The 26,166-nt window shown below is 42.1% G+C and overlaps 2 protein-coding genes across 2 annotated transcripts in view; both read right to left on the bottom strand.

Annotated features, from left to right (window-relative positions):
- Positions 1-23,329, bottom strand: part of T265_00494 (hypothetical protein) — a gene marked incomplete at both ends in the record, with an annotated part of 51,053 nt that extends 27,724 nt beyond the window's left edge. Inside the window, 12 exons of the mRNA XM_009164298.1 lie at positions 3,247-3,624; positions 5,927-6,157; positions 8,726-8,791; positions 11,184-11,464; positions 12,367-12,674; positions 13,680-13,854; positions 16,296-16,479; positions 18,235-18,429; positions 19,913-20,056; positions 20,155-20,319; positions 23,042-23,163; positions 23,218-23,329. Of these exons, the coding sequence (XP_009162562.1) occupies positions 3,247-3,624; positions 5,927-6,157; positions 8,726-8,791; positions 11,184-11,464; positions 12,367-12,674; positions 13,680-13,854; positions 16,296-16,479; positions 18,235-18,429; positions 19,913-20,056; positions 20,155-20,319; positions 23,042-23,163; positions 23,218-23,329 (2,361 nt within the window). The remainder of the gene's footprint in view (positions 1-3,246; positions 3,625-5,926; positions 6,158-8,725; positions 8,792-11,183; positions 11,465-12,366; positions 12,675-13,679; positions 13,855-16,295; positions 16,480-18,234; positions 18,430-19,912; positions 20,057-20,154; positions 20,320-23,041; positions 23,164-23,217) is intronic.
- A 2,691-nt stretch (positions 23,330-26,020) lies between these two features.
- Positions 26,021-26,166, bottom strand: part of T265_00493 (hypothetical protein) — a gene marked incomplete at both ends in the record, with an annotated part of 3,824 nt that continues 3,678 nt past the window's right edge. The window contains one exon of the mRNA XM_009164297.1: positions 26,021-26,112. Within this exon, the coding sequence (XP_009162561.1) occupies positions 26,021-26,112 (92 nt within the window). The remainder of the gene's footprint in view (positions 26,113-26,166) is intronic.

Here is a 26,166-nt window from a genome sequence, read left to right as displayed (position 1 = left end):
ACTTCCGGTTCTTTGGTCCACTGACTCCGCTGATGGATAAACACACTGATTGTGAAACAGACACAACAGCCATGCTCACAACAGAACAGCCAGCCATGCTCATACTAGGCAGTGGTACAGACAGATTTGTATAGGCGGACTGATCGAACGGCAAGCGGTTTTGCTCTACCTCCTGCCTCCAACAATTAGCCCATTGATTTTGAGGATCGGGGGATTTGTCAAAACCATACTACGGTAAATGCGACTTGTGTTTTGACCGAGAGTAAGACCGTTTCTGCAAAAAAACCAAAACATTGCCTTCAACTCGCGATATGAAGATACTTTATTTGTCGTTCGGAGAGATAGTGGGGAAAATTCCTGCTTTTTGGTGTTTTACTCGTAGTTCCATCCATTTTTGGATGCTTGATCATCGAAATAGAAGGTGGAATTGCCTAGGAATTCGGTACACCGAATCCACTCCTCTCTCATATGAGAAGTTAAAATGGTTGGTAAAATTTTACATGTACCCGACTCCTAACTGTTTTTAATGGGATAAAATGAATTTTCCAACAGTAGTTGAGTGTTATGCTGGAAGGTACGTGCATAATTTACAGTAATGCGCCTCGGACTAGCTTACGTATAAAGGCCTAACTCCAAGGTGCCCTTTCATTTTTGATAATATGTTTCGACTGGCTCATTTGACTATCTGTACAGCTCATTAATTATACTTTCCGTCAGCTCAAGGCGGACCTTGCCGTGCTGTGACGGTTCGTGTCTCCGTGACTAACTGATCTATGCTGGATGGGGTGTCCGTGGAAAATAGTATCAGTGTTGAAAACTGAGGCTATTATGCAGATGAAAGGAAAGGACTGAATTTGCGTCATTCTTGATTCAGGAAGGTCAAGAACTCATCGTTTGAGTCAAACTCCGCATCAGTATGCAACATCTTCCATTGTTTCTTATTCGGGTCGAGTCATGCTCTCGCAAACTATGACTTCGTTTTCTCTTGGTAACGCTGACTTCGGTTTGAAGTTCTCTCCATTCTACCCATCACTTTTAAAGTTGTGTAAAGTGACACTGATTTCACCATGCGGACTGCATGAAGTTCTCCCAACGTCGTCCGCCATCCAAAAACTGCTGATAGAGTGCTTTGTGAAGTGCAAGGCAGTTGAAGAATCAGTGCCTTCCCAGCCAGTGATTTGAAGTTAAAAGTTTCAGGCTGATCAACTCTATTTCGAGAATTTCGCAGTGTAAACATTTCTCACGCAGCATATTCCATGGTTCTCAAAATGTCTCATCCACGTGGCTCAAAATTTAAGTTACATTCATGTTGCTGGATTGTTCATGTCTTTCTAGAAAAAGATCGTCAGAAGTCAACAAGGTACTTCCTAGAAAGAGGTGTTTCCTCTTTGAAAGGACAGTCCAGTCACTGTTTAGTGAATAAAGATCATTTGGTATGAAAAGATCTAAAACAGGGTTCCTCCTCGGCTAGAACCAACGATCTGGGTACATTCTTACCCAGGCTGAACCAATGAAGTGAATTTGCAGCCCTGCGTACTGGTCAGTCATCCCGAAACACACGGATTATCCGTATTACGCAAGAATAAACCTAAACTGCATTTTTACAAAGGAAACTAATCACAAATAGCTGAAAATGCTTCAGCACCCACGACCGGTTTCACTCTTCTTGGGGCTCATCGGCTAGGTGCAGTCCCCGAGTTTCCGTCTACCGTATGTTCCACTTGATTCGAAAAATACACTCGTTTGCAAACCGATCTGGTTTTCACAGGAGACTTGACTGGGTCTCTCGTTTACGCTATTCTTCAGTTGAATCTGCCGCACAAAGGTTATGATAAGTGCTAAAACGGTGAGCAGAATTCAGCTATGTCTTGGGCCAATAAGATAGCTGGCAGTCAGCAAGTGGACCCCACATTCGGTCAGAGTTGAGTCAAGGTCAGATGATAGTGTGCGGTGTGTCGTTGTGTTCGATTCGCAAACAACCTGTCAGTTTTCTCAGTGTGCAAATCAACGAAACTGTGGATGGATTAGTAGTCTATTCGAAGATAATATTGGTGGAAGGAGTGGTGTGATCAGAGTGAGCGCAAACAGCTGGGCTGCACTAAACGTTTGGCGGAGAGATGTAACATGCTGAAAACATTATCATCAATGTGACGCGCTTCGATATAAGCAATTTTGGCTACGCGGTTGGCAGTTCATTGCTCAAAACAGTGTTTTCTGAACGTGTGTGTAACAGTGCTCTAAACACAGGGCATCTTTGAGCACTACGGATATTGATAATTCGAACAGCAGCTTGTAAAGTCCGGATATGTTTCACTGCTCAGAACGATATTTCTGGTGACTCAGAAGCCAAAACCTAGTTTCGTTTTTAGATGTGAAATCGAATACAATTCTTTGAAAACAAATTCAAAATAGGTGTCCGGTCTCTTTCCCCCTCTCGTTATTCGTGATGAATAAAACAGAATCAAGAAATCCCCTTTGAAAAGATATTGTTGTGTATCAGCGTGTATCCAGTGCTCAGTTCGGTTAACAGTATTTTTGTTTGGCATTGATCCTGAAAATCTAGTAACGACAGTATAGATTTTCCGAACGAGACTGCCAAGGAAACAAAACTTACACACCTTGAGTAGATACGAAAATGAGTGCCTCGAGAACGGGGATGAGAAACCTGAAGTGAAGGCATAACACACAGGGTTCTATCCCAAGTTTCACTCTAAATACTGAAAAATGCAGTAGACCAATCCAGGTATGGCTAAAAAGTTAACGTTGATGTTGTGAGACAACGCCTTGCTACCGATATTTACCGTTTTCACGTGACTCCAGATGAATAAAGTTAAACTGCCGGTGGTTGCGAGCCTTTTTTAGAGGCAAAGTATCCAGTTGTGTAAACATGAAATGCCCTTTTTTCTGCGGTTTGTAGGTGCACCAGATAATTACCGATATTTACCGTTTTCACGTGACTCTAGATGAATCAAGTTAAACTGTTGGTGGTTGCGATCCTCGCTTTTGAGAGGCAAAGTATCCAGGTGTGTAGACATGAAATGCTCTTCTTCTGCGGTTTGTAGGTGCACGAGATAATCTCCTTAGAGGAACTGTTTTCTGTTGGGTTTAGTGTGAATATGTAACTTCAAACGGTTGCCTCCAAATGAGTGCATTTTCTAATTCCTTTGCTGATATGGATGAGAGTTGTTCAGAACTTGCGTTTGTACGAAAGACCGGGGAAAATTTACCACTGTCCTACACACTTACCGAACTAAGGAGACATTTCACCACTGGAGCGGTGTAAATTCGTCTAATTTTCTTGGAAAATGACACCGGTTCTTCTGTACGGTTGACCTTGACCTCCGCAATGTCATCTTCTTTTTGGTGCCTCGAACCGATGCGCTGCCGCACAGGACTGATGAATTCGATATAACGATCGGAGATAAGCAGAACCAACGGACACATCAAAGTCAGAAGTAGGAAAGGAGTACTGGTCCTGATTCCGTTTGTCCAAGAAAAAGTTAGCGAGTTTTGGTAGGCTGTCGTACTGCAAAACCGCTTCCTGTCTTCCACGGCTGCCAAGACCAAACAGTTGTACCCACCCCAGATTGGTGTCGTCGATTCAAGTAGCAGTTGAGTTAGATCCTGCAGGGCGAGTTAGAATGGGTTTCAGATACCTAGTGGGATGGAATGCATCGTGATCTCAGCAAACAAATGCAGGAAGCAAGCAGGTTACATTGTTTCACTCTTAGAAAGGCCAACCTGTGGAAGTGTAAAAATGACCCTCAGTGGAATGGTATGTATTTGGAAAAGATAATCTAACGTCACAACTCTTACGCAAAAGGAATCTGCTTCGAAAGGTGGTGGTAGCTTACCAAATGTACAGCAGTGACGGGCGCGTTCTTCCTGCAAGTCGAAGAGTCAGAATCGAAATCAAGACCATGCTCAACTTAATCAATAAGGGTACATCTTGACAAGTCCCTTTGCTTGTATGCATGCAAGGGACCGTTTCTGATCAAATTTAACCCCTGTTTAACTACAATGATAATGTATTACCAACAGCAGATTGGAATATCAAAGCTGTCGGTAATATACCTCCGCAACACTAATCGAAAATTTCTATTCACTTTAATATTTTTCAACTACTCGGATATATTTTCTCTTTTTGGTGCTAACATGACAAGTCGATCCGGAAGTTTGCCAACAATTCAACCTATCCATAAGCGGCTGTTGATATGTGCGTCAACCAGTTTAGACCTTTGGAAACAAGACAGGATGATGACCAACAGGAGAACGGTAGCTCGAATTTTGTATTCATTCAATAAATTCTATGAAGAAACGGCTTGAGCATGTGTAGAGAATCCAATTGGTGAGCTTCGCCCTACTTTGTTGTTCAAATTTCGTTGGCAAAGCACACCGCCATTTTATCTGACAAGTCTAGAAAGGCATTCAGAACTTCCTCTTAGTATTGAAGATCTGCGCTCAGCAGTTTGCCACACGGAATGGCTTTGAAGGAGCCCAGAGATAGAAGACATAGTGCAACAATAAACGTCGAACAAAAAGATATTTCCACAAAAAAGCTCTTTTGTTTCAGTAGCAAGACAGAAATCCATTTGAAAGCCAACACTCTCAACAATAATAAAGCTACGCGAAATTTCTCTAAAAGAATTAACGATCTTTGCCCAGGATACATGACTCCTGGCCAATTCTATTTGATCCGGTAACCGATTGACCACCTTCGTTTGACTCAGTGGAAACAAGCTAATTAAAGAGGACAGATTGTTATCAGATTCTATCCGGTTGTCTTAATCCACCGGTCATTCCTTTAGAAATTAGCCAAACCAAATTAGCAATCTTTGATACCGATATACTTGACACCGCTGTGAAACTCGAGAATATATCGAGGGCTACAAGCTTGACAACACCGTTGTGCAATATCCGAACGCGGAAATGATTGGGAACGCTAAGATAAACCTTAGCCAGGTTTATTATTTTTTTTGAAAAAAGCCAACCCTCTTGTCTGCTTGCATAAACTTAACTAAGTCACACAGTGGAAAAGTAAACAAACGTGCATGAGCCACAGTGAGCGGAGTTTGTCAAACAATTCTGGGTGCAAAGGGTACGTCTGTCGTGTTTCAGCAGTATAGGTTCCACTTCAAGATAATGTCGTACTGCGCAGCTTGGAGGCTAAAATGGACACGCAGCTATATGTATGCTAAATGCATGGTGGTCGCTCACAGCGGATTTTAATCACCTGTCCAGCCTTGAAAGGTGCTTTGCCCCCATTAGCGGAACGTCTATCCATCCAATTCTAACATTCACCTCAACTACAGGTGATGCAGTACAAGGGGAGCAGATTTGTGAGCTTCGGGGCAAACATTGTTCTGCTCAGGAGCATACAGTCTTTTTTCAGTTGTTCCAAACAATTTAGGATAGTGACAATGCGGAGTAAAGGTGAAACAGAGGACACTATTCTCCACTGTCATTAATATGTCACGAGGAAAGAGAAACCGATATTGCTTTGTGCCACTTAGGTTAGTAGTTAATCAGATGGCGGTTCGTAGTCATCCGCGCTAGAAATTTTGTTCAGCTGTAGCACCCTTGCGGTGCATAACTGCCTCAGAAGGAAGCAGGAGGACTGGGATACTGCCAGGCTGCCCAAGTCCAGACAGTGGAAGTCGAGTTCGAACCACGGTCTACCGGTCAGTAAATTCGCGCTCTAACCACTCAGCTATCCAGCGCTCGAAATTTGCTTACAAAAGTTCCGACAGAATTTGAGAGGGTATCCTCAGTGTACGAAAAAGTATCTAGATGAGTTTCCTAACTTGTCGGATATATCAACCGCCAACTAGCTGATCAATAATCGGTTATCGCATCCGCAATGGCCACACTGTCACAAGTTAGACCAAAATTATTCACGACTTGGTTAAATTTCAATTAAACATACCGGATCTCGTTTGTGACATTCCATCAAAACTCCAACCGAAAGTGATTCGTATGTTTCGATTCGTTTTTTGTACATTTGTTTGCTCTCCGTATCGTAGCGTGGAAGAGACTTGATAATGTCTTGATATAGCATGCACGAAAATAAAGCCAGTGTCACTGTATTTTGACTGCGCTCCCAAGCAAATAGGGATAAATTTGGTCTTTGACAGAGTAGGGCCCACAAGAAGAGCTCCTTTGAAACAAAAAGAGAAGAGGGTACATTTTTGTTAATCACACTTTAGAGGAACAGAATGACGCCTTATTCCTTTAAAAACTCTGTTGAATTATCTGCTGCACCTCGCTCTAGTCACAAATGTAACAAGTTCCTTAAAAAATACACTCGACACTATTGGGACAATGTATTCAGAAATAGCACTGACTTGAGTCGCATGCACTAGGCTTCGCTGAAATCGTTGTTGGCCAGTTGCTCGGATCTCCGGTGTTCAGTCGATCTGCTGAGGGTTTTGGGAGCAGGGTGTTTCAATATTTATATGATTAGACGTCCACGGATTCTGCAGTTACCCCACTGCCCGCGCGAAAAACCCCAAAGTATTTCTGGAGTTTTCATAAAGGAAACTACCCACAAGGTTGCTGAAAACTCTTCTGACGTTGTTTTATAACAGCAACGTCCAACTGAATGGCTAGATCGTAAATTATCCTCCCTGTTGATGTTTCCACGATCTACCGGACTGAGCCATTCAGACCTTCAGAGAGGCACAGGTCAGGTCATTTCGTGGTGACCCTTCGCCGACATCGGCGAAGTAAAGCTCATGAACACTAGACACATAAATGGGTGTTAATGTATCGAGTCAGAACGTAAGCCCGGCGGAAAATTAGTGACTAAGCCTACTTTATGACCTCCAAGAAGGACGAATCCGGTAGTGAGACGTAGTAAGTAGTATATGTTATATCCTGTACAACTGACCCGGTATTCGCACCGCATGATTTTCACGCACGCAGAACAAACAATACAGAGAATAGAAAAGCGGTTATCAATTGCTCCATCCATTGCGTTCTGTTGGCCATAATAACGATAATCTTGAAAAAAGTTCGCCCCTGGCTGAACAGAAGACATGCCTGGAAAGATGACCAAGGTGCGGTTTAACATATTCTACAAACAGTGCCTATAAGAGTGATATATACGCTGCTTCAGTGTGGGCTTATCCAAAGAAATCATCAGGACGCTTTTCTGAAGGGCACTTTTGATCTTTGGCCAACAACAATATTTGTGTAGAGCAAACATTCAAGATTTCAAGAGATATTTCTTCTTTCAAGTCTCTAAGCAGAAAACTATCGGCCGAAAAACATTTCGACTGACATATTGTCGTTTCAAGAAATATATCCTAATTTGCAATATGGATAGAGTAAAGTAAATGGTTTTTAGCCATATGTCGGCAGTTCGCTAAAATCGCCTAAACGTTTCCGGTCTAAAGAGGATGTCAGCTTTCCACAACGTGGATGTATTGTAAAGACAGTTCCACAACAACCCATCTGCATCGACTACGCAGCTACAAACACACTCGTGCTGCTGATTGGTCTTCCTATGGCCACTAATAGCCTTAACAAAAAGGAGCAAACTTTTTATGCAAATCGGCCCAAAGTTCGAGGCAGACTTCTCCAATTTATTTGGTTGAATTGAATTACCTTAGGGAGAATCACAGTCGCTTCTTTCGTGCCGAAGTGCATAAAAAAACAAAAAAGAATTTTACCTTTCACTCACTAGTCTGAATTGGATGGCCGCAAGAATCACTGAGGCTAACTTACACCAAACAAGATGTATGCTTAGAAGGCAGTCCCAAGAATAGTCTAACAAATGTCTTGGGCCGTTGAATCCTTTGTTTTTGGGCCTCGTGGAGTCCAATGTCTCGAGCTAGAGAAGTGTTACCGACAGATCATGCTAAGATGTGGGTTGTAAACGCAGTTCACTTGCTGGACAACGAGTGCGGATAAAGTCTTCCGTCATTTCTCTGCTTGCCTTAGGCATGAAAACGGAAGTTACCAGTATATTGTTCGTTTCAGTACTCATCAGCGGTTGGGATTAAAAGCTTGCGAGATGTAGTATTTCTCAGATTCTGATCCATTGGATTAAGTTTTTAATCATCCAGCAGGCGATCAAAATCTGGTCAAATTGCAGTGTTTTTGAAGAGTTGAAGACCAAAACTTCAAAGTGTGATCGACAAAGCCGCACGGGGAATGTATTGGTCACATTGTAGCTTTTGTGATTAGCTAAGTCTAGCGGCCAAAGCATCAGATTTTGAATATTTTTCTGATTATTTTGTGGCTTTCTGCTGCTGTAGTGGCACTCTGTCTGTTGGTTCGAGACAAATCATTATTCTTTTTGGTGAATTTTGGTAAAGATTTTGGCAAAAGAGCGTGAGATATCAAACCTTATGTGTGGCGTTCAAGCTTCCGTCCTATACCAGTGAACTATGAAACACTGACCAGCTTCTAAATGCAAAGCTATCAACATACCCTTTGTGAAGCTGGTCAAAGGTATGTCAGGTGTGGAGAATCACCTCAAAAAGCACCACTAAGGCACCAGTTAATCTTAATTAGACACAAAGTAACCTGTGAAACCGTTTCACTTTACGAATTTATTCCTGATTCAAACGAAGTGAGGATCTTGTTATATTTGCTCTTCTATATTGTTTTGTATTGTACTTTTACAGTTCACATGAAAAACCAATCGGATAGCTTGGGGCCCAAAGCAACCCCACCTTCATCAAAACTGATAGCCTAGTTTGGAAGATTCACAGCTTACCTGGAAAGGACATTCAAATTCATGCGCAGCAACCTTGTTCCAACTCTCCAGCTTTTCGTGTACTTCCTAATTGTGGATTAAGTGAAAGAAGTGTTAGGAAGTAGAAAGGGGCCGAGTAGATTTTGCAACGAAAATTACAGGTATACGTAACACGAAAGAAGAGACACACCTAAGGGCGGATCAAACCGTCAAGCATCCGTTTACTGAGCTACCAAGGACGCTGGCCCTGCTTCACGCTTGTGGACCCGAATTTCGCAGCTGATTCTTTACACTTATGTCTAGTGGGGGGAAGACTAATATCTGCCAGTGTCACTAGTAAACTCCTTCTGTGACTTCCACGGTGGACTGGATGTTGCTATCGTCTATAAACCCGGAGGGCCGAATGCAAATTAATAAATTTCCCTCACAATCTACATCAATATGCTTTGGGTTTCTTAACCTCCGGACCACTGTAGAAGTCAAACAGGAGGGCTCATTACTGATACCGATTTATATCGATTTTCATTCCATAAGGTAGTGTTTTGGCAATTCAGCTATAGAGTTCGGGCGCATAAGGTCGTCCTTGGACGAGACTTACCAGTAGCTCAGTTGCTACAGCGGGAATTTGGTAGCTACAACCGATTCCAAGACGTGTCTTTGTGCTCAGGAAATTGGATTCCAACCTTGTAAATAGAACTCATCGATCAATACATATCATGTGAAAATAAGACTGATTAAACTGAGTCCCGGATATCTAGTGTTTCTGCTCTACTGACTTCAGTGGATAACATGAGTTCTCTCATGTGGACTCTTCTAATGGTCGTCCAGAAAGACGACGGATCAGGAAGTCATCCTGAGTAATTGTGGTATACGATGATAAAGACGGGCAAACGGCTTGAAATGTTAGACAGTTTGACAATACTCCAGTCCGAGCGATTGTCGGACAAAATGATATTGAAAATGAACGTTTTTGTGAAAAATCTTCACAGCGACAAAACCTGAAGGGACCTCAGTTCAGCGTTGAATCAGTGGACCGAATCTCCATGTTACATAGTTTCATCACTGTAATGGAGCAGCTGTCGCACACACCAAGAACCCAGCCATGCAGAGTCACTCATTACTTCATCTGGTTTCATTCGATGGCTTGAATGGAGTTACAGAATCACTTTAGTGAACAGTACCAAGGACGGATATTTGCTTCCGTCTAGATGCTTGCTTGAAATTCGATACGTATGGCTCATTGGTTGGAACACGAATTTCTTGCCGGGAAGGTCGTGTTCGAACCCGCGGAAGGTCCGTGGTTCGAACCCGACCTCTGCCTCTCAACTTCCCTATTTAGGCTTAGGCAACCTGGCAGTAGCCCAGCCCTCGTGCAACCTTCGGGTGGATTGACAGCTAGGCACCGGAAAGGTGCTATGGCTGAACGATTATTGTACAATACGTTTTTATTTATCAAGAACAGTCTAGTAACTAGAGGCCTGCGTGTACTTTGCTAGGGGAAAAATGTGATACCGCAGGTGAGCTTGTACATCTATGGTAGACCGGAGCGAGATGGACAAATAAACTCACAGATACTGTCGGGAGCCATTATTATGATGATACTTTACTAGGATAATACAGTGCTTCACCCGAGAGACACCGTGAAATTCTACCCACTACGCTTGCTGATGTGATGCATTTGGGTTGAACTGGAGGAACAGGCAATACGTGTGCTGTATAGACATACATCCCGCATTGGGAATCTGGGAGAAATTATCGTAGATATGCTGTTGGTACTTCACTACTGCCACAGCATAGCAGTACTGGTGTCTAGGAAACCCGATTTCTTTCATTTTCACACCGCTCTTGTTTGAACGGTCATCCTCCTGTTCTAGCGTAATTACTCCGGCGAGTCCACGCCAAATGGAAGCACTGGACCCGGAATAATTACGCCAGAACAGGAGGCCGACCTTTCAAACGAGAGTGGTGTGAACATGAACAAAGTACTTATCCCGCAAAACCACAAAACTGAAACCAAAAAGTTGCCCAGTGAGTTTCAAGCGTCTGTGACACTCCCAGACTGGGAAGTGCTGATTGGATGGATCGATCGTCACAACCAGTTAGTGTGTCATCGTTCGATGAGTCGGGCACACCAGTCACATCGCTCAAGCGTGAGCACGTGAACTTTAATTGTTTCGTGCACTGTATGCCGATAGGGTCAACACAACTCGTGAATTTTACTGCGGACAGTTTACAAATCAAAACTGGCTGGTAAATGAATAATCACTTTTCACTTAATACCGCCTTACGAGCCTGTGGAGAGTAACGATACTATGAAATCATATAGAGTGAATTCAAGACTTGTCGACCGTGTATCAGTATTCAAGAACACTCGGTGGCATAAAGTTGTTACCAACTGAAACAATAAAGAGCTAAATTAATCCCGATTCTAGCTAGGGGTGGACATATCTAATCAATAACTTGTTACAATCCAACGTACCGGTGTATCCAGTGCATACACCTTATGGCTAAATGTTGACAGACGTCTATTCAGAACCTTGGCAAGTGTTGAAAGGAATATCTGGTCATTTTTATAGGGTGAACATTCCGAATCGTCAGCATCGTCGTCATCGTTTTCCGTCACTTTCCAGGGGTTGTAGAGCTGATGAAGGCGTTCCAACGTGAGAAACTTTTGCATGGAAACACCATTTTGCAGGAAAAATTTAACAAAGTCCGCCTTGTCCTCGAGCATGGCCTCCTTCATTAACGGACTCAAAAGATCTGTCGGATGGAAAAATTAAGTGAATTGAAGAGCTCTCTATGGCATGCAGGAGTGACGGTTTGACCATAAGAAACGCGTAAAATGACTGAAGGACGCACACAAATGAGTAAAAAATCAAACTAAACAAAAATATGACATGTTTGTCCGGACGAAAGGAGTTCTGTCGGTTTAAGTGTGTGTGTGTGTGTGTGTGTGAATAAGCTCAGAATACATCTACATGGACCACGAAGTTGATATCTGGAAATCTGATGATAGCTCAGGAGTCTCGAGTTCGCGGGTCGAATCCTGATCGCATTTACTTTGTTAGGAAGCCAACCCTACTCATCACCTCACAAAAGGCAAAACACTGCCTACAGATGAACGAATCTTACAAGAGTGAATTACGATTGGTGCACTACAGCGAACCGCCTGAACAGAGGCATAGTGGACTTTTCTGTAGAGAAGGCCCCTGTTCTGGGGGATGGATGCAATCACTGCAGTTTTCTGCGAAAATAAAGTGGCTTTTGGGTCAGATGTTTAAGATGGGTAAAAACCTGTTACGTTTGTCTGCATTTCATCAGTGTTTGATCCCCTACGAAATAGAATTCCTGTACAATGCGTACTGAACATGAAGCTCTTTTAAAGGATCCATCGTTCCAATAGCTATCGTTCCATCAATAACTAAAGCGAATATAGCGCAAACCTCCTCACGGTCGTGAAATCACTCGGTTATTACGGCTAAACTGTGATGTAGATGAGAAACCAAATTTGATTTGCCCTCGAGTAAAAGACAAAAATTCGAAAGCTGTAACAAAATGCTACCTTGGAAGCGCAGTGACCAGATTTTATGGATTGGGGTTGAGTTATATGTGCGTCAAAAGAATCGTGGGCAACATCTTGTCTATCGTTCGGCGGATTTTACCTGAATCGACTGGAATCCCTCGTTGAAATAGTGCTCTCTCAGCTAGATCACTCCGGTTCCAAGACAGGCTTAGTTCCAACTGTTTTCTAGTCAGACCAGACATTGAACTGAGCACAGCATACAAAATTTCCACATCCAGATTCTGGAGTACGTTCATATCGCAGACCGTTAGTAGTGAGGGATCCCGCACGATTTCTTGTAGCATCGAGATGATGCCATGAGTGTTAGTGCCACTGGTCAGCTGCAGCATATCCGTAGCCTTTCGATGCAGCAGATGAAGATGAGTCTGATGAAAGGTGTCAAAAGTTCTGTGTAAAAAGCGAGCAAATATAAATAGTAGAAGGTGAGCGAGATCAACTTTCTTCACCGAAGTAGCAAATATAGAATGCTCATATTTATATAGCGAAAACGAAAATTGCGGGTACTGTGTAGGTGGGGATAAATCTACTGAGAGTTGAATCATGCAGAATTGCACGCTGGCATGCCGTTACATCACCATAGACTGGTGAGTTATTTCGAGTGGGGACGAAATGGCTTGAAGAAAACTACCAAGCCCGCGATGAAAAGTTCACCCGTCTACCACAAAACCTTGGCTACCAAATTTTGTCTCCATGTCCACGATGTTGAAAGTGATTAGTCAACTTTGCTGAAGTTTTTAACCCGTACCAAAGTTGAATCTTGGAGCAGAAATTACGCTGTTTACTCAGACAAAAAGCTAGCAGTCAACACACAGCATCCAGCAGACGCTTAAGACAGGGGGTCTGCAATGATGGTCTGCAGTAATTCGGGGAGCCAACCTGCCAAACGAACTCTAAAACAGGATGAATTCAAAGGTTATTGAATGAAAATTTTTTTAAAATTCTTCCAAGTCAGTTAAAACCAGAGTACGGTCACAACTCGGTTTTGAACGAGCATTTCTACTTAAAAGCCAAGCAGCAGTATATGCCTCTCTCTGCTTATTCAGAGCAAGAAGTAACTTACATTCCACGGAGCTCGACTCAAACGGAATACAGGAAACTTCGGTCCATTGTAATAGAGTCAGTCGGTGAAAATTTTCCCCAGCTATTCAACCCAGGACTGCGCTCCTTCGACCACTACTACCAAGTCTCACGGTAAATGAAAATGGATGCGTAAAGTAAAAAAACTCAACCGCGGGAAGTCTAGTTCTCCAACTTTATTTATGCAAAACAGTGGATCCGATAAGTTGGAGTCCTGACCTCCGGTAGTTTCGTCTTTAAGGCTTCTGAAATTAAATTTAGAAGGGCTTTTTCATTGTACAGAAGATGATTTGGGTCTGCTCGGTTTTAACTTACAGGCCAGTGTACTTCAGACGAAGAGAATAGGCCAAGCCTATGAGGTCGGCTGCTCGACCGCTTCCTGCACACACAAAGACTGGCAATTGTTGTCGAATGAATTTTTGAGCTGCTTCAAGTACGTCCACACCACCGTTGAGAACTACTGCCACAACAGGGATCGCCCATCCTTGTTCTGAAATGAACGGATAGTGTAAATTTTCTCAAATTTGTGAGGACTTTGTGTGTGAAAAGTAGAAATTCAGCCAAGGAGAAATACCAGTTCCAGATCTTAGATCATCAGAATGCAAAAAGAAGACGATCATGCTTGAACAAGCCCACGACCTTCAAAATGATGAATCAGTAGCAGCCACTGCAACAGACAACTGGATAGGTAAGGTAATATTTGTCTGATCAAAGGGCAATCATACAGTGTTTCTCTCTAAACCGATTTATGTTTTACTTCCCAATGATAAAGTTTTTTCCAAGATATAACCTATCACTAATCAGACAAACACAGGTCAACCATTTGTCGAGAATACAGTGTTTGTTCTTTAGTGTGTGAGTAAAAAGACGTTTCATTACATGGGGATACCCTTCCATTGAGGTCCCAACAGACACAGATCAAAATGTTGCCGCGCATAAGTTCAAAAACTAGTTGGTTGATAGAAACAACAACTTTGTTCCTCGTCAAAGGTCGTGTCCAGGATGGAAGCTCTGTGGACTGACTCATTACTGTGACACTGGTACGTCTCCGTTCTTTGGTTTTCGTAAATACTGTGTCGTATTCCATGTGTCGGATGCAGTGCAAATCACTGCACCGCCCTCAGAGGCTTACCAACAGAATATCCCGCAGTTCTGGCTGGGGTAACCTAGGTTCGATCCTCAAGTAATATATTTGTTGGGGTCAAATTGTTGGATCATCCATGCAAGTTGCGTAAGCGGTACTTTGGGATGTTGTGTGCCAGAATACCACTGCGTATACACCAATCGGCTAATATTCACCAGCTTTCTGATCGGTCTACACCTGTAAACCTGATCCACGACCCGAACGTGTTGGCCTCATACATATGTTAGTTCGTGGTTTTGGGCAACTGGTTAAGATATTCGTCACCTTGTAAGAGATGTCTTCCATCTGAAGATGGCTGATTGTGCTGGTAACTGGGGTCACACTTGAACGTTAGTTGGTCGCTTAATTCAGCATAAAATTTAATGACAAACACTTGTTGTACCTCTGGCTCACCTTCTGGTAAGCAGTTTGTTTCCCGATACCATCAGGTTTGCCCATTTTTTACTACCTTAACAGACGAGGCATGTGGCGCCATGCAGAACAAATCTGACTTGAATCTGTAACTCACTGGATCATCAGTCATTTCCCCCTCTCAAATGTCCACTGATCAACTAACGTGAACCAAAGCGCAATGGAGCAAGATGACTCGAAACGAGATGTTAGTAGCAAAAGACATGTAGTAGAACTTCCGGGAGCTACATCCTGTGGCAAGTCAACTCATATTTTAGATATTGGGTTTTCCATCCGCTGATTGTGGTGAAAAACGGTTTATTCATCAAAAAGAGGCAGATTCTACAGCCGTAACAGAAAGATAGCAGGATGTTAAGTACGCCTGTGTTTTGCAAAGTCCAGTAAAAACGCTGTGATATCTGCCCCAAATGTATTTCAAGTTGAAAGTATTGTGGAAGGGGAGATTAAGCAGTGTCTCTACGACCTGATTCTTTACAGCGTTGGAATTAATTCGTTTTGTATACGAAAACGGGTAGTTGGGCCTGAAGTTCACAGTGCCTCACATTCCGTCTAACAGGGTGCAGCAAGTCGAATAAAGAAAACCACACCAAGTCTCCTGAGTATGGACAGGCAGGATTTAGTACCAAATATAGGGTTTGACCACGACAGATGTGAAGCATCCTGCCGAAGCTCTTACATCCTGAGTTGATTCGACCGTAAAAGAGGCGGGTGTTCCGGCAGTTATCAGGAATTTGCATCTGTTTTCCCATAATTTAGTATTGACGAAGCTCTGTTTAAGGTTCTTAAAGAGAATTTCTGTCAACCTATATGATTTTTGCCTACAGGACAAAACCGCAAGATCTGGCAATTATTCAGTCAGAAAAATAGATCCCTGTGAGAGATTTCTTTCACCCTTATATAAGATCACTTCTCGGATAAGGTTATGTTTAGTTGCTCCCCAAACCTTTTGTGTTAGTTGGGTTCTCCGAAGAGACCATCTGCCAGAACGACACATTCCAAGTCGGTTCCTTGTTTGATTCAGAACAGGACAATCAAATCTGCTGAAAAAACTAAAGATTGCATTTGACATAAATAAAAACCGACAAAGTTGGGAGCGGAAGTTGTTTGCTTGGCTAGGAGGATGTTTAAGGGTCGGCGTTTAAGGGCAGCTATTCACCTAAGTGGTTTGTTTCATGAATTTTCCACCCCTTATAAAGTCAGTTTTCCTAAGCTCACGCGGAAATACCATGGAGAAGTCATGTTGAATGGCGAGTTTGCGTGTGAGTGGAAGTCAGTTTTTCAAGAGTGCCTCGGAAAATTGAAAAGTACCGAAGGTTTCATGGCGGCACTAAATCACAAGCAAATACTTTCATTTCGATGTGTGAAGTGCCGCTTACTTATCATTGGTTTTGATAGCGCTTTGCAGAGGGAAGTGCAGAATTCTACAGCTTTGTTTTCACCATTCGTAAGGCGATTTCCATCGTCCACAAACAAATAGTGTGTGTGATGCCGTTCCAGATATGCCGTGTTTGGTTCGTCGGTCGACATGGTTTCGACATAATCAGCGGGACCTGTGTACGTCTGAGATGAAAAATCATGGATCGGATGGAAACGGTTGGGTTGATAAGAAACCTTCACAGAAATACGCTTACCATTTTATTCCAAGTGGCATACCTCAATCCAACTACTACAACCACATGGTTTGGTTACAAAGACTAGCGTCACTTAAACTGGGTTTCCGCTGAAAAATCAACATATTCACATCATACTGTTTAAGGAAATTTGCCGAATAAAGCGTTCATCATCCCGATTGTTGCAAATTCGAGTCTCGTTCCTTTCATTCAACATCTAAGCCCAGATTTTGTGGAGTGGTGCTCCGATATTCGACCTACAATTTCGTATAACTCCTTCAATCATTCATAACACGAGGTCCTACGTTACTTATGCACCCCAAGGGTGAGCGCCGGTTGGGTTCGTCAGGTCAGCTATCCATTAAAGACAAAGGAATGACAGATTGCAAAAATAATGGGGAGGGTGTACTTCATATGCAACTCTTCTAAGGCTCAAAATGCGTTCTTGTGACATGCAGATTTGGCCTCATTTTATCTGACCGAAATTGTAGCGGTTAAAAGCCCACCTTAAATACGTTTCGTTTGAAGTACTTTTTCGATTTTTTCTGGTTTAATCATTCTTTCAGAAGAATGTCCATCCTGCGGTCAGCTCCTCTAAGCGAACGCCTTTTCTGGCGGAAAAATTAGGGAGGTTGCAAGAATACAATTACTGAGATGAGCTCGGAGGTCTGAAGTGATAAGGTTGCATAGCCTTCATAAAATGCACTTCGCGGCAAGATCATAGTGGCTCTCTCTTTGATGATCATAAAGTGATCTTTGACAAGTAAATGTCAGCCCTCATCAGCAGTCCACCTCAAAACTCACAGAACTATTGCGATGATCACATGACTTTAAAACATCGAAAATGCTCTCCACAAAATTACTGGATGAAGCCATGGCACTATCCCTTCCACAATGAACATTTCGACGAAAGTTTCCAACTTTTCGTCATAACAGCCTCCCAGATCACTTTTTACGCCTTCAGCGAGCACTTCTCTGTTACTATTTCAGAGCAATCAACAACTCGGGTTTGTGGTCACGGACGTCCACAGTTCTTCAGACCTACTGTGCCAGTATGCTGTACTAGATTTCAATTGGGTGTAGATCGTGATTCTGCAAATCGGTCACTTTTACATCCTGAGAGAAGTTTAAATAAGGTAGGAGGCGAGATATTCTTTTAAAATATCTCAAACAGGTTTTAACTCATTAAAACTAGTGGCATTAACAAATGTTCTACTTTATGAACATACGGAACACAGACTACTTAACCGGTCGGTAGTACCGACCTGTATATTTGGCAAAATAAGGAGACCTCCAGTTCACTTGTGAGTGCTTTCGGCTTAAGATACCAAAGATTAATACCAGTGGGCTATGTGCTGCAAACGCACAAAGTGACAAGAATTCAGAAGTGATGTAGAACAAAGTGGTCGAACCATTTAACCTTCAAACTATACAAGTTCCCCAAGATAGCTCAATCTACATAATTTGTTGTCATAAATTACTGCCTCGGGTCAGAAACAAAAAAATACAAGTCAAATCAATTGTTTCCTCAGGAATTGAAGGTTTCTAATCGATTTAAAATTACTGAAAACGTTACCATTCTTTGTTGATTCTGACGTAGTTAAATAATGACAAAACCTGGAAACATATACAGCCTCTAAAAGGACATCAACTTAATGCTTACACCATTTTTGAATGAAATGTCAACTGATATCATCGCACCTACATTTGATTCAAGAATAAGACGGTTGCGTACACTTCTCCACAACACGATTCCAAGACAACGAAGTCTATTTGACTGAGGGTCCAGGCAGCGGGTATGATGATCCTCCAGAGCTTCACTCAAAATTCGGACGACTCCCTTATTCAAACCGGTGGTTATTATCCATCCGTCAGTTGTTTCTGCTGCATTGATGAGACCCTTTGGATAGATATAGATAGAAAGTCATTGAACAAGGAAAAACTCTTTATTCGGAACAGAGGTAGTCTATAACTCCCAAAAAAATTGTTTCAGGTATTCTTTTGTAGTTATTGGGATGGCAATTAGTTTCTCGGTTTGGGACATTATTTGTGTCGCGTGATACACTTCGAGTAACCACCTGGTTTTATCTGAAACCTGTCGAATTACGGGTAAATGTTTCACTAAATTCATTGAAAGTGATTTCCAGAATCTTGTTTCTATTCTTTACTGGGTCAACAGCCAGATCACGAACACAGTTACTTTGGAATTGAGGCCTACTGTCAATGGATCATGACACGGTTGAAATCTGTGCAATCATGGATTAAGTAAGATTACAAGAAACTGAAATGCCGATTGGTTTGCACAGACAATTTCTAATTTACTCGTTGTTCTTCAAGCCATACTCCACAAGAGTACGTTCTACATCATTTGACGTTTTTTGGTCCTCTGATAATCTGTCTAAAGCCAGTCAATCGAGATTATAGTACGAAAAATAGTTTGAAGAAATCGATGCCATTGCCTAAAACTTTCAACTATGTCGATTGGGTTGGCCAAGAGTGCAAAGTCTGTTCTATTAATGTGGATATGTACCCGTGTATGAGCGGTGGCAGCCAGTTGGCACAAGCAGCGTTCATCTGGATGGGACGAACATGCGGTCACCATAAGATGCTCAATAATGAACCGCCTGATTTTATACTAATTAAAATTTTCCGTTGGCCAATATTTTGCTAACCTGTTCACACAGGTCCTCGTAAAAGCACATTTTTGGTGTTCAATGTCCTATTCACTGCGCATATGCTTCCGAGTCAGAAATTGAATAGGTTCACAGTATTGTTCTGTACGTAAGGAGAACTATAGAAAAAACGTGTGCAAAAGACTGAAGCAAGCCTTGAGCAGCTCATTAAGACACTCATAAGATAATTTTTGATTTAAGGCATGTAGTGTGTTAATGATATCGTTTTACTTCTATGCCATGACTGATAAGTTGATTTGCTTTTACATGTGTGCCACAAAAATTACACATACTACTGAAAGCTGGAAACGTAACAAACTGAATTATTCTACCCACGGTAATAAATGCCAATGGGGTCTAATTAGTTCTGCTATAGTGCTTTTTAAACGCACAGTAGCTTTAGATTCGCAGTGTTACTCAAAAGTCGTATAAAAACTCCAATTCTATGGTATATGTATTTCGATGCTTGTACAAACAACTGGCAAAGTTTTACAATTAAATTCACTCTGTTGCCACTAGCCTCATTTACCTGCCCAATTGTTATATTTATAGCAGCTCAGTGCCTCACATTTCCCATGTAGCGTAAGTAGAGTAGATTCAGCTTATTTCAACGCTTACTGCTTTAATTGGCTAAATTACTACTACAAACACAACGCGAAGAGACATTGAAGGTCACTGTTAACCTTGGATTAAATTTTGAATTACTCTCACTTTTTTAAACGTTTCACTCTTGCTCTCTTCCAAGACGAAATTTTCCTCTCCTCCCAAGACTGCAATACAGAGTCGTGGGTTCTTATCCAGTTCCACTTGCCATGCAGTGTCCGGTATTCTTCTGAGCTTGGATCCCTTTGGAATCTAAGTGTATAAAAAGGGACTCGTGATTCATAATGCAAGCAGAAGTAAAATCGCGTATATCCTACAAAATCACGTTTCAAATGCGTTGTTTCTCTTACTGTTTTCAGCAATTCTTTTCGGCAATCTTCAAAAACAAGATTTTCAGCATGCATGCCGTCTCCTTCATTCCCGTTGCGTACGATTCTTGGATGTTTGAAGCGCCAGTGAATGCCCATTAGCGACATTACATCTTCCACTTTGTCACTGTGCGCAATTCGTACGTACTAAAGATAAGAAAAAATAGGGCGTAAAAAAGCTGTACCAAGCTTCTCTGCAGCGGAATTCAGTGACGAGTAACTCACCAAGATCAACCTGCTTTGTTTCTGACGAGTGTTCACTCGTCGCTAAACTGAATTAGATATTCGAACAAACCGAGAAAATACAACAAATGTGCATTTTGGCGCAGTATCAAGAAGAATCCAGGAAAATGCTAACAGTCAGTAAGGTACGGAGTGTAGGGTTGATTTTCGTCCTGCTTGTGTACGGCAACTACATGAAAACTGTTTAGTGCACGTTTGTAGTAGTAAAAAACTTCCGTACTGCTCTGAGGCCGAAACAGATAAGTAATCATACGTACAAAGCAATTATCAAATAGGTTCAAATTATAAAATAACAGTTTGCATATGCGTCTTCTTTAGAGAGGTATCCCATAATTTATGGAACTTTCGAGCTTTTAAACTTTCAGTAAAGAACGTCCATCTAAATGCACCCACTAGACTAGGCGTATTCTGTTTTGTCCATCTAATGAGTTGAACTGCCAGATCACGACAATAATGTAGTTGTCATTTAGAAAACATAGGCTTTGTTTGCGTTGTGACTCCTGTGCGCATTAAAAGACAGAATTACTGGAGAAAACTGATTCCCATTCACTAAGAGATGGTCTCTGAGAATGTGAGTAAGAATAACCAAGTGACAATGTCAATAGGGAGTAGGAAAAGCCATTTGGCCAAAAGTCCGGGTCAACCATTCTTCACAAACACTATGCATAGTTAAGAAAATGGTTTTCTTGATCTTATACACGATAGCATAAAACCCATTTTGGGTATCTAGAAGCAGGTATTTTGACATTTTCTGCGGTATTTATGTTTTATTTGGATAAAACTTCTTCCATTACACTAAGATAACCCAGTCATTTCTTCCTTAACTGAAGTCTAGTCCTTTTCTTTAATGAGCGATGCACTTGTTCTGGGGTTCCTCTTTACTTCTTGGTGGCGAAATTTTCATCTCGAGAATTGCTTTGGTTTAAATATTTCCTTCGAAATTTGAACGTACCTTACACACGTAATAGTGTTTTCGACGACGACTTCTGACAATTTCAGCTATGCAAAAACGTTTAAAAATACTGAGCCTTTTTACCTTAACATACATCATTAAACGAGTTTTCCGATGACGTCTGCCTTTTGGTATTTTCTTCTTTTCCATCAAACTGAGCCAATTAAGACATAGCCCAGTCAACGGGCACTAAATTTCAGTTCTGAAAATACAACAAGTTAGCGTGCGGGATTGTTATCGCTGTTTTCCAGGAGGCATTCCTAATCTTGTCCGTTTTGAGTTAACTAAAATTGTGACGTACCTGGTGTGTATAGTTATATGATATATATATATATAGGTATAATCTATTCTATATTGTCACTTTGTCCTATGTACTCCGCATACTCTGTGGACTACATTCATGTATTCGGCCTTCACGTTTATCCTTAGGTGTTTTATTAAATTTAGGTAATTGTTTTATGACATGGTTGCTTTAAAACCATATTCTCTATTGCTTTTTTGTGACCTAAAACCCCCGTAAGTTGATTTTGATCAAATTTCCTTCGGAAATAATGACCATTTGATGAAAACAACTGCTCTTGTGGTAGCCGAATTTCACAACTGCCTGCCTGGATAACGGCCATAATCCAACTAAATAGCTGATACCAATGGTGTGATTAGGGGTCGCGCTTTTGATTCGGCCACAGGAATTTATATGAAACAATAAAAATGTGTAGAAAATGATGTTAAGAGCTGTTAAACTTTCAGCTTAATGTCAAATACATATACATTTTTGCGGTCAAATATATAATAACTAGTCATTGTTCATTCCAAATGTAAGTATCAGCCACAATCAAAGCCACACACCCACAAAGAATCAACCAACTGTAAAGACGGGATACCACGAATCGTGGCAGTTGGCTTGATGCCCGCAAACATGTCTACTGCAGGACTTGAACACTTGAAGTCAGTTTCTTTCGACATGCGCCCTTACCCTATGGCTTTCGTCGCGGCTTATTTGAGGAGTAGAAATTTTCATCCACCCACGAACGCATTACAAGCGCACCATCATTGCCGGCCGGCAAAAACTCTCAAGTCCGGCTATACGCTATGGCCAAAATACGAAAGGCCGTCGGTAACCCTGCTAGATTTAGCTGCGTCATTCTCCCTGCTTTTATCAACTATCTGGCGTTCTACTGAATCAGATGTTATTCTCAGCACCAAAACCGGTAGTCCGAACGAAGTCATTTCATCATTCCGACAAAATTCCTGTGATGGGCACAGACCTTCAAAGTTGGACCAACTCCTGGCACTAATCAACAGCCTACCCACATTTTGTTTTCTGTGGGGAATTTGATGTGAGACACAATCAACTCTATTCTGAAAACCCCGCCTGAAACCCATTGATTTCGAATGCTGAGCCACTGACTCGCCAGGATTCTTCTGTCCATCAAGCAAAGATACGCGAGTGATTCCAAGAAGGCCTTTGACATGCCAATTACATGGACGAATATAAAACCATTAAAATTCTTAAGCCCGATCTGTCGAAAAATTGGCTTTGGAATTACTCAGTGCCACATCTCATAAATAACTCGTACTGGATAGATTGTATATACCCCTAATTCATTTCTTTCTTTCGTTGGATGATCCACATCAACTGCTTCCTCTACAAATAAAACCTAAACTAAATCTTACCTCTGTTACCAGGTTTCCCTGGCCGAGACTTGTTGGAAAACGGATGTATCCAAAGGAGTTTGTTGAGTCTAAATTCTTCTGATCCGTTTGACTGATTGAACGAACGGGTTCATTGGATTTTTCTACATGTGCAGTGGTTGTCAGTGGTGTTAGGAAAGGATTGTGCAACGACAAACCAGCTGGGAGATGATCCCCATTAAAGCATCTAAAATGATCTTGAATGAAGCGGACCTTATGTGCCAAACCAGGTGCAACTTGGTCTGTCATTTCCGTCATATGGGCCGTCATACACAAAAACCACTAAAAAGTTGTTTTGGTGTCAAGGTCAAACGCCACTGCAATATGTACAAATGGTACAAAGAATGGATGCAATTAATTCGGTTAACTTGCGCAGGAGTTAGTATTTACGGGCCGTACTACTTGGTTCGGTGCGGGATTAGTGTTGGACTTTTGGTCGAATATTCTGAAACGAGGACGAACGTGCTATGTCCCATCCACTGTTTTTGGTGGACGCATCTATAGTTTTCGATGCCAGGAACCCAGCCAAGGCCGGATAATATCTAATTTCTTACAGTTCTTGCTCTGAGGATCCTTCCTTGCGGTGGTAAATCTTTGAGGACTGTCATCAGTTCAAATGTAGGAGACGTATATGTTCCATCTAGGCGATAGCAACGAAGGAATCAGGCAATAATTGTGACTCATGTTATGAGCCACACTGACGACATATCGATCATTTACACTTCGAGGTGGAGTTCTACTTGAGCGAAGGGAAATTGGCCCCACTCACACGCTACAGGCTTATTCCGAGTAGGACGTTTATGGAGGTTACGGCTCGCTGTGATTTACATTCTCAACGGATGACCATCACGGTTATTTATACCTTTCTTTTGCTTCACTTATACATTACTTATTTTCTCCATTGCATAAACATTTTGTCTGAATAAGAAAAACTGCAAGAACGCGCATTTTGTACAATTTTACATAATACAAACGTGGTCAAGTGCTCCTTCTCTCTCTTCTGATTTCGCTCGCTCTCAGCGGCAGTGTGCGAGATTCCTGCGCTAAGTCTGTTATCAAAATATTTCAGACTATGTTCGGAATCCATTATATGTAGGAACTGAGCAACCATGATTGATTATTGTTTATTAGTTGACCTGAACCATCGACGAACTATTTTTGTATACTCAGTCTAGCATTATTATTTTTACTTCTTTGCCATACACTCCTGATGAAGTAGCTTCTTGGGTAGCCAACCACTACACCACTCGTGAGGTAGGGAACATCGAGAAAACAAAAAAGTAAAGCACTTCGGGGAGAAACTGTGCCCCTGGATTCATTCAGTTTAAGTGAAGTTAACCTGGGCCTTCACCTATATGGCTCCTGACAGCCTGAAGTTTGGCATCAGTTCGCTTCGGGGCCTCCTATTTTCGGTATAATGTCGCCCCTCCCTCGTCTTCTCCCATAAGCGTGACCGCCCATACAAGCCGCATGACTAACGCCTTTGAATCCTCTGGTTCACCAGTTTCTATCGGTAGAGGGGGAGTAAGACTTATCCGGTTGCTTCTCCTGTGGCCTGGTAAAGCTTGTGGGGTACGAATGAGCAAATAAAGATGCTTTGAAACCACTAAACTCGATGAACGACAAACCACTTACATGGTCCATTTTCCGCCACATTATGTATGTTTAAACGTTTGACCACTGAATAAAAAGGCCTGAGCGAGTTCTCTGCTAAACCTGGCTTATTTATATCCTGACGGACTCCAAAAACTGCACTTTTTCCCGTAAACTTGTTCAGCCGAGTCTTTCCGGATGTTTGAGAAAAGTTTAGCCGTACCAATCATAAAGGTCTGGCGAGACCTTATAGCCTATCCTGGGTGATCACCGACAGCCTCAATGTCCTCTGTGATGACGGCGCAATGGGTGTGGGGGCCTTTACCCAGGCCGTTGATGTCGGTTGAAGCCAGAGGTGGACCTAGAGCGGAAAGTCGGGAAGCGCTGCTTGTGATAATCACTTTTTGGCGTGAAATTATCGGCTTTTATTCGTGACGATGCACCGGAAACACAACTTCTGGCCCACCGATTTTTCAGACGAGAACTCGTGGAATGACCTTATAGCCAGCTTCGCTTAAACTTAGATAAATACAGCCATTTCGCCGTCATCCAACTTAGACAACCCCTTATAGAAAAAATCAGGATTGAAGCACGACGGGTTCTTCTACAAACTCCGGACTAGGATGCACTAATGAATAATTTTTTGTTTAGATTTTTCTTTTGCATTTCACTTAAGGTCCTCGGGTTAGCAGCATTTCGTCTAAAAAGAAGATAATTTCCCGCCGAAATCCCTTATGCGAATTCACATTCAGCCACTGCCAACATGCTCAACCAATAACCTACGAATGAGGAGGCTTCCTGTGGGTTGTCAGACAATAAAATAAGGGGTAAAATCAGTATATTCGCGTGAGTCCCGCCAGCACTGTGCCCATTTTCTAGATTACATGTTTTGCGAGTGTCGCGTCTAAGTATGTCACCCGCGAACATCTAGCATCAAGATGAGTGGTACAGTGTTAATCCGATTGCCGAAGCGCTTGCAGTAAAAGAGGATACTCGTAGAGCGTTTCGCTCTTTGGATGCGCAGCATCAGTATTTGGTTTTCGCCAGTTGCTGACTCCCAGACTGCCTATGGAACGTAGAGGTTTGCCTCTGCCCTATTGCGACTGGTGATTGGATGTGCGCAGCTGAATAAAAATCTAAGGACCACCTTGGCTTTTTAACCGCGATTGATTTGACTGCGCTTAAAATTGGCAAAGCAGTTTCGCATCAGGTTTGGTATGTGATTGGTAATTGTATTCGCATTACTCGGGAAATCCAACGTGATCTTTTTGTTCGTTTGCATTTTTCGAAATGGAAACGGCCCGGTCATAAATTTCCCCTTAGTATAAAATATCCGTCAACCAGATGCATTAAGTTAAGTTCACGGATTCACGGATTCACGGATTGATACACAGGATCGAGGCTTTTGCCCAAGTCTCCCGGGTCGGTTTTGTTCTTGTCGGTCAGTGGCTGTCGTTCACCTGAAAGGCACAAGTGAAAAAAGGGTGTAGCACTGCTCTTTATGTTCTCAGCGC

Source organism: Opisthorchis viverrini (assembly GCF_000715545.1).
Source record: "Opisthorchis viverrini unplaced genomic scaffold opera_v5_5, whole genome shotgun sequence".
NCBI classification, from domain to species: Eukaryota; Metazoa; Platyhelminthes; class Trematoda; order Opisthorchiida; family Opisthorchiidae; genus Opisthorchis; species Opisthorchis viverrini.
The sequence above is the reverse complement of the archived record's forward strand: the minus strand, read 5'-3'. Positions and strand labels throughout refer to the sequence as shown.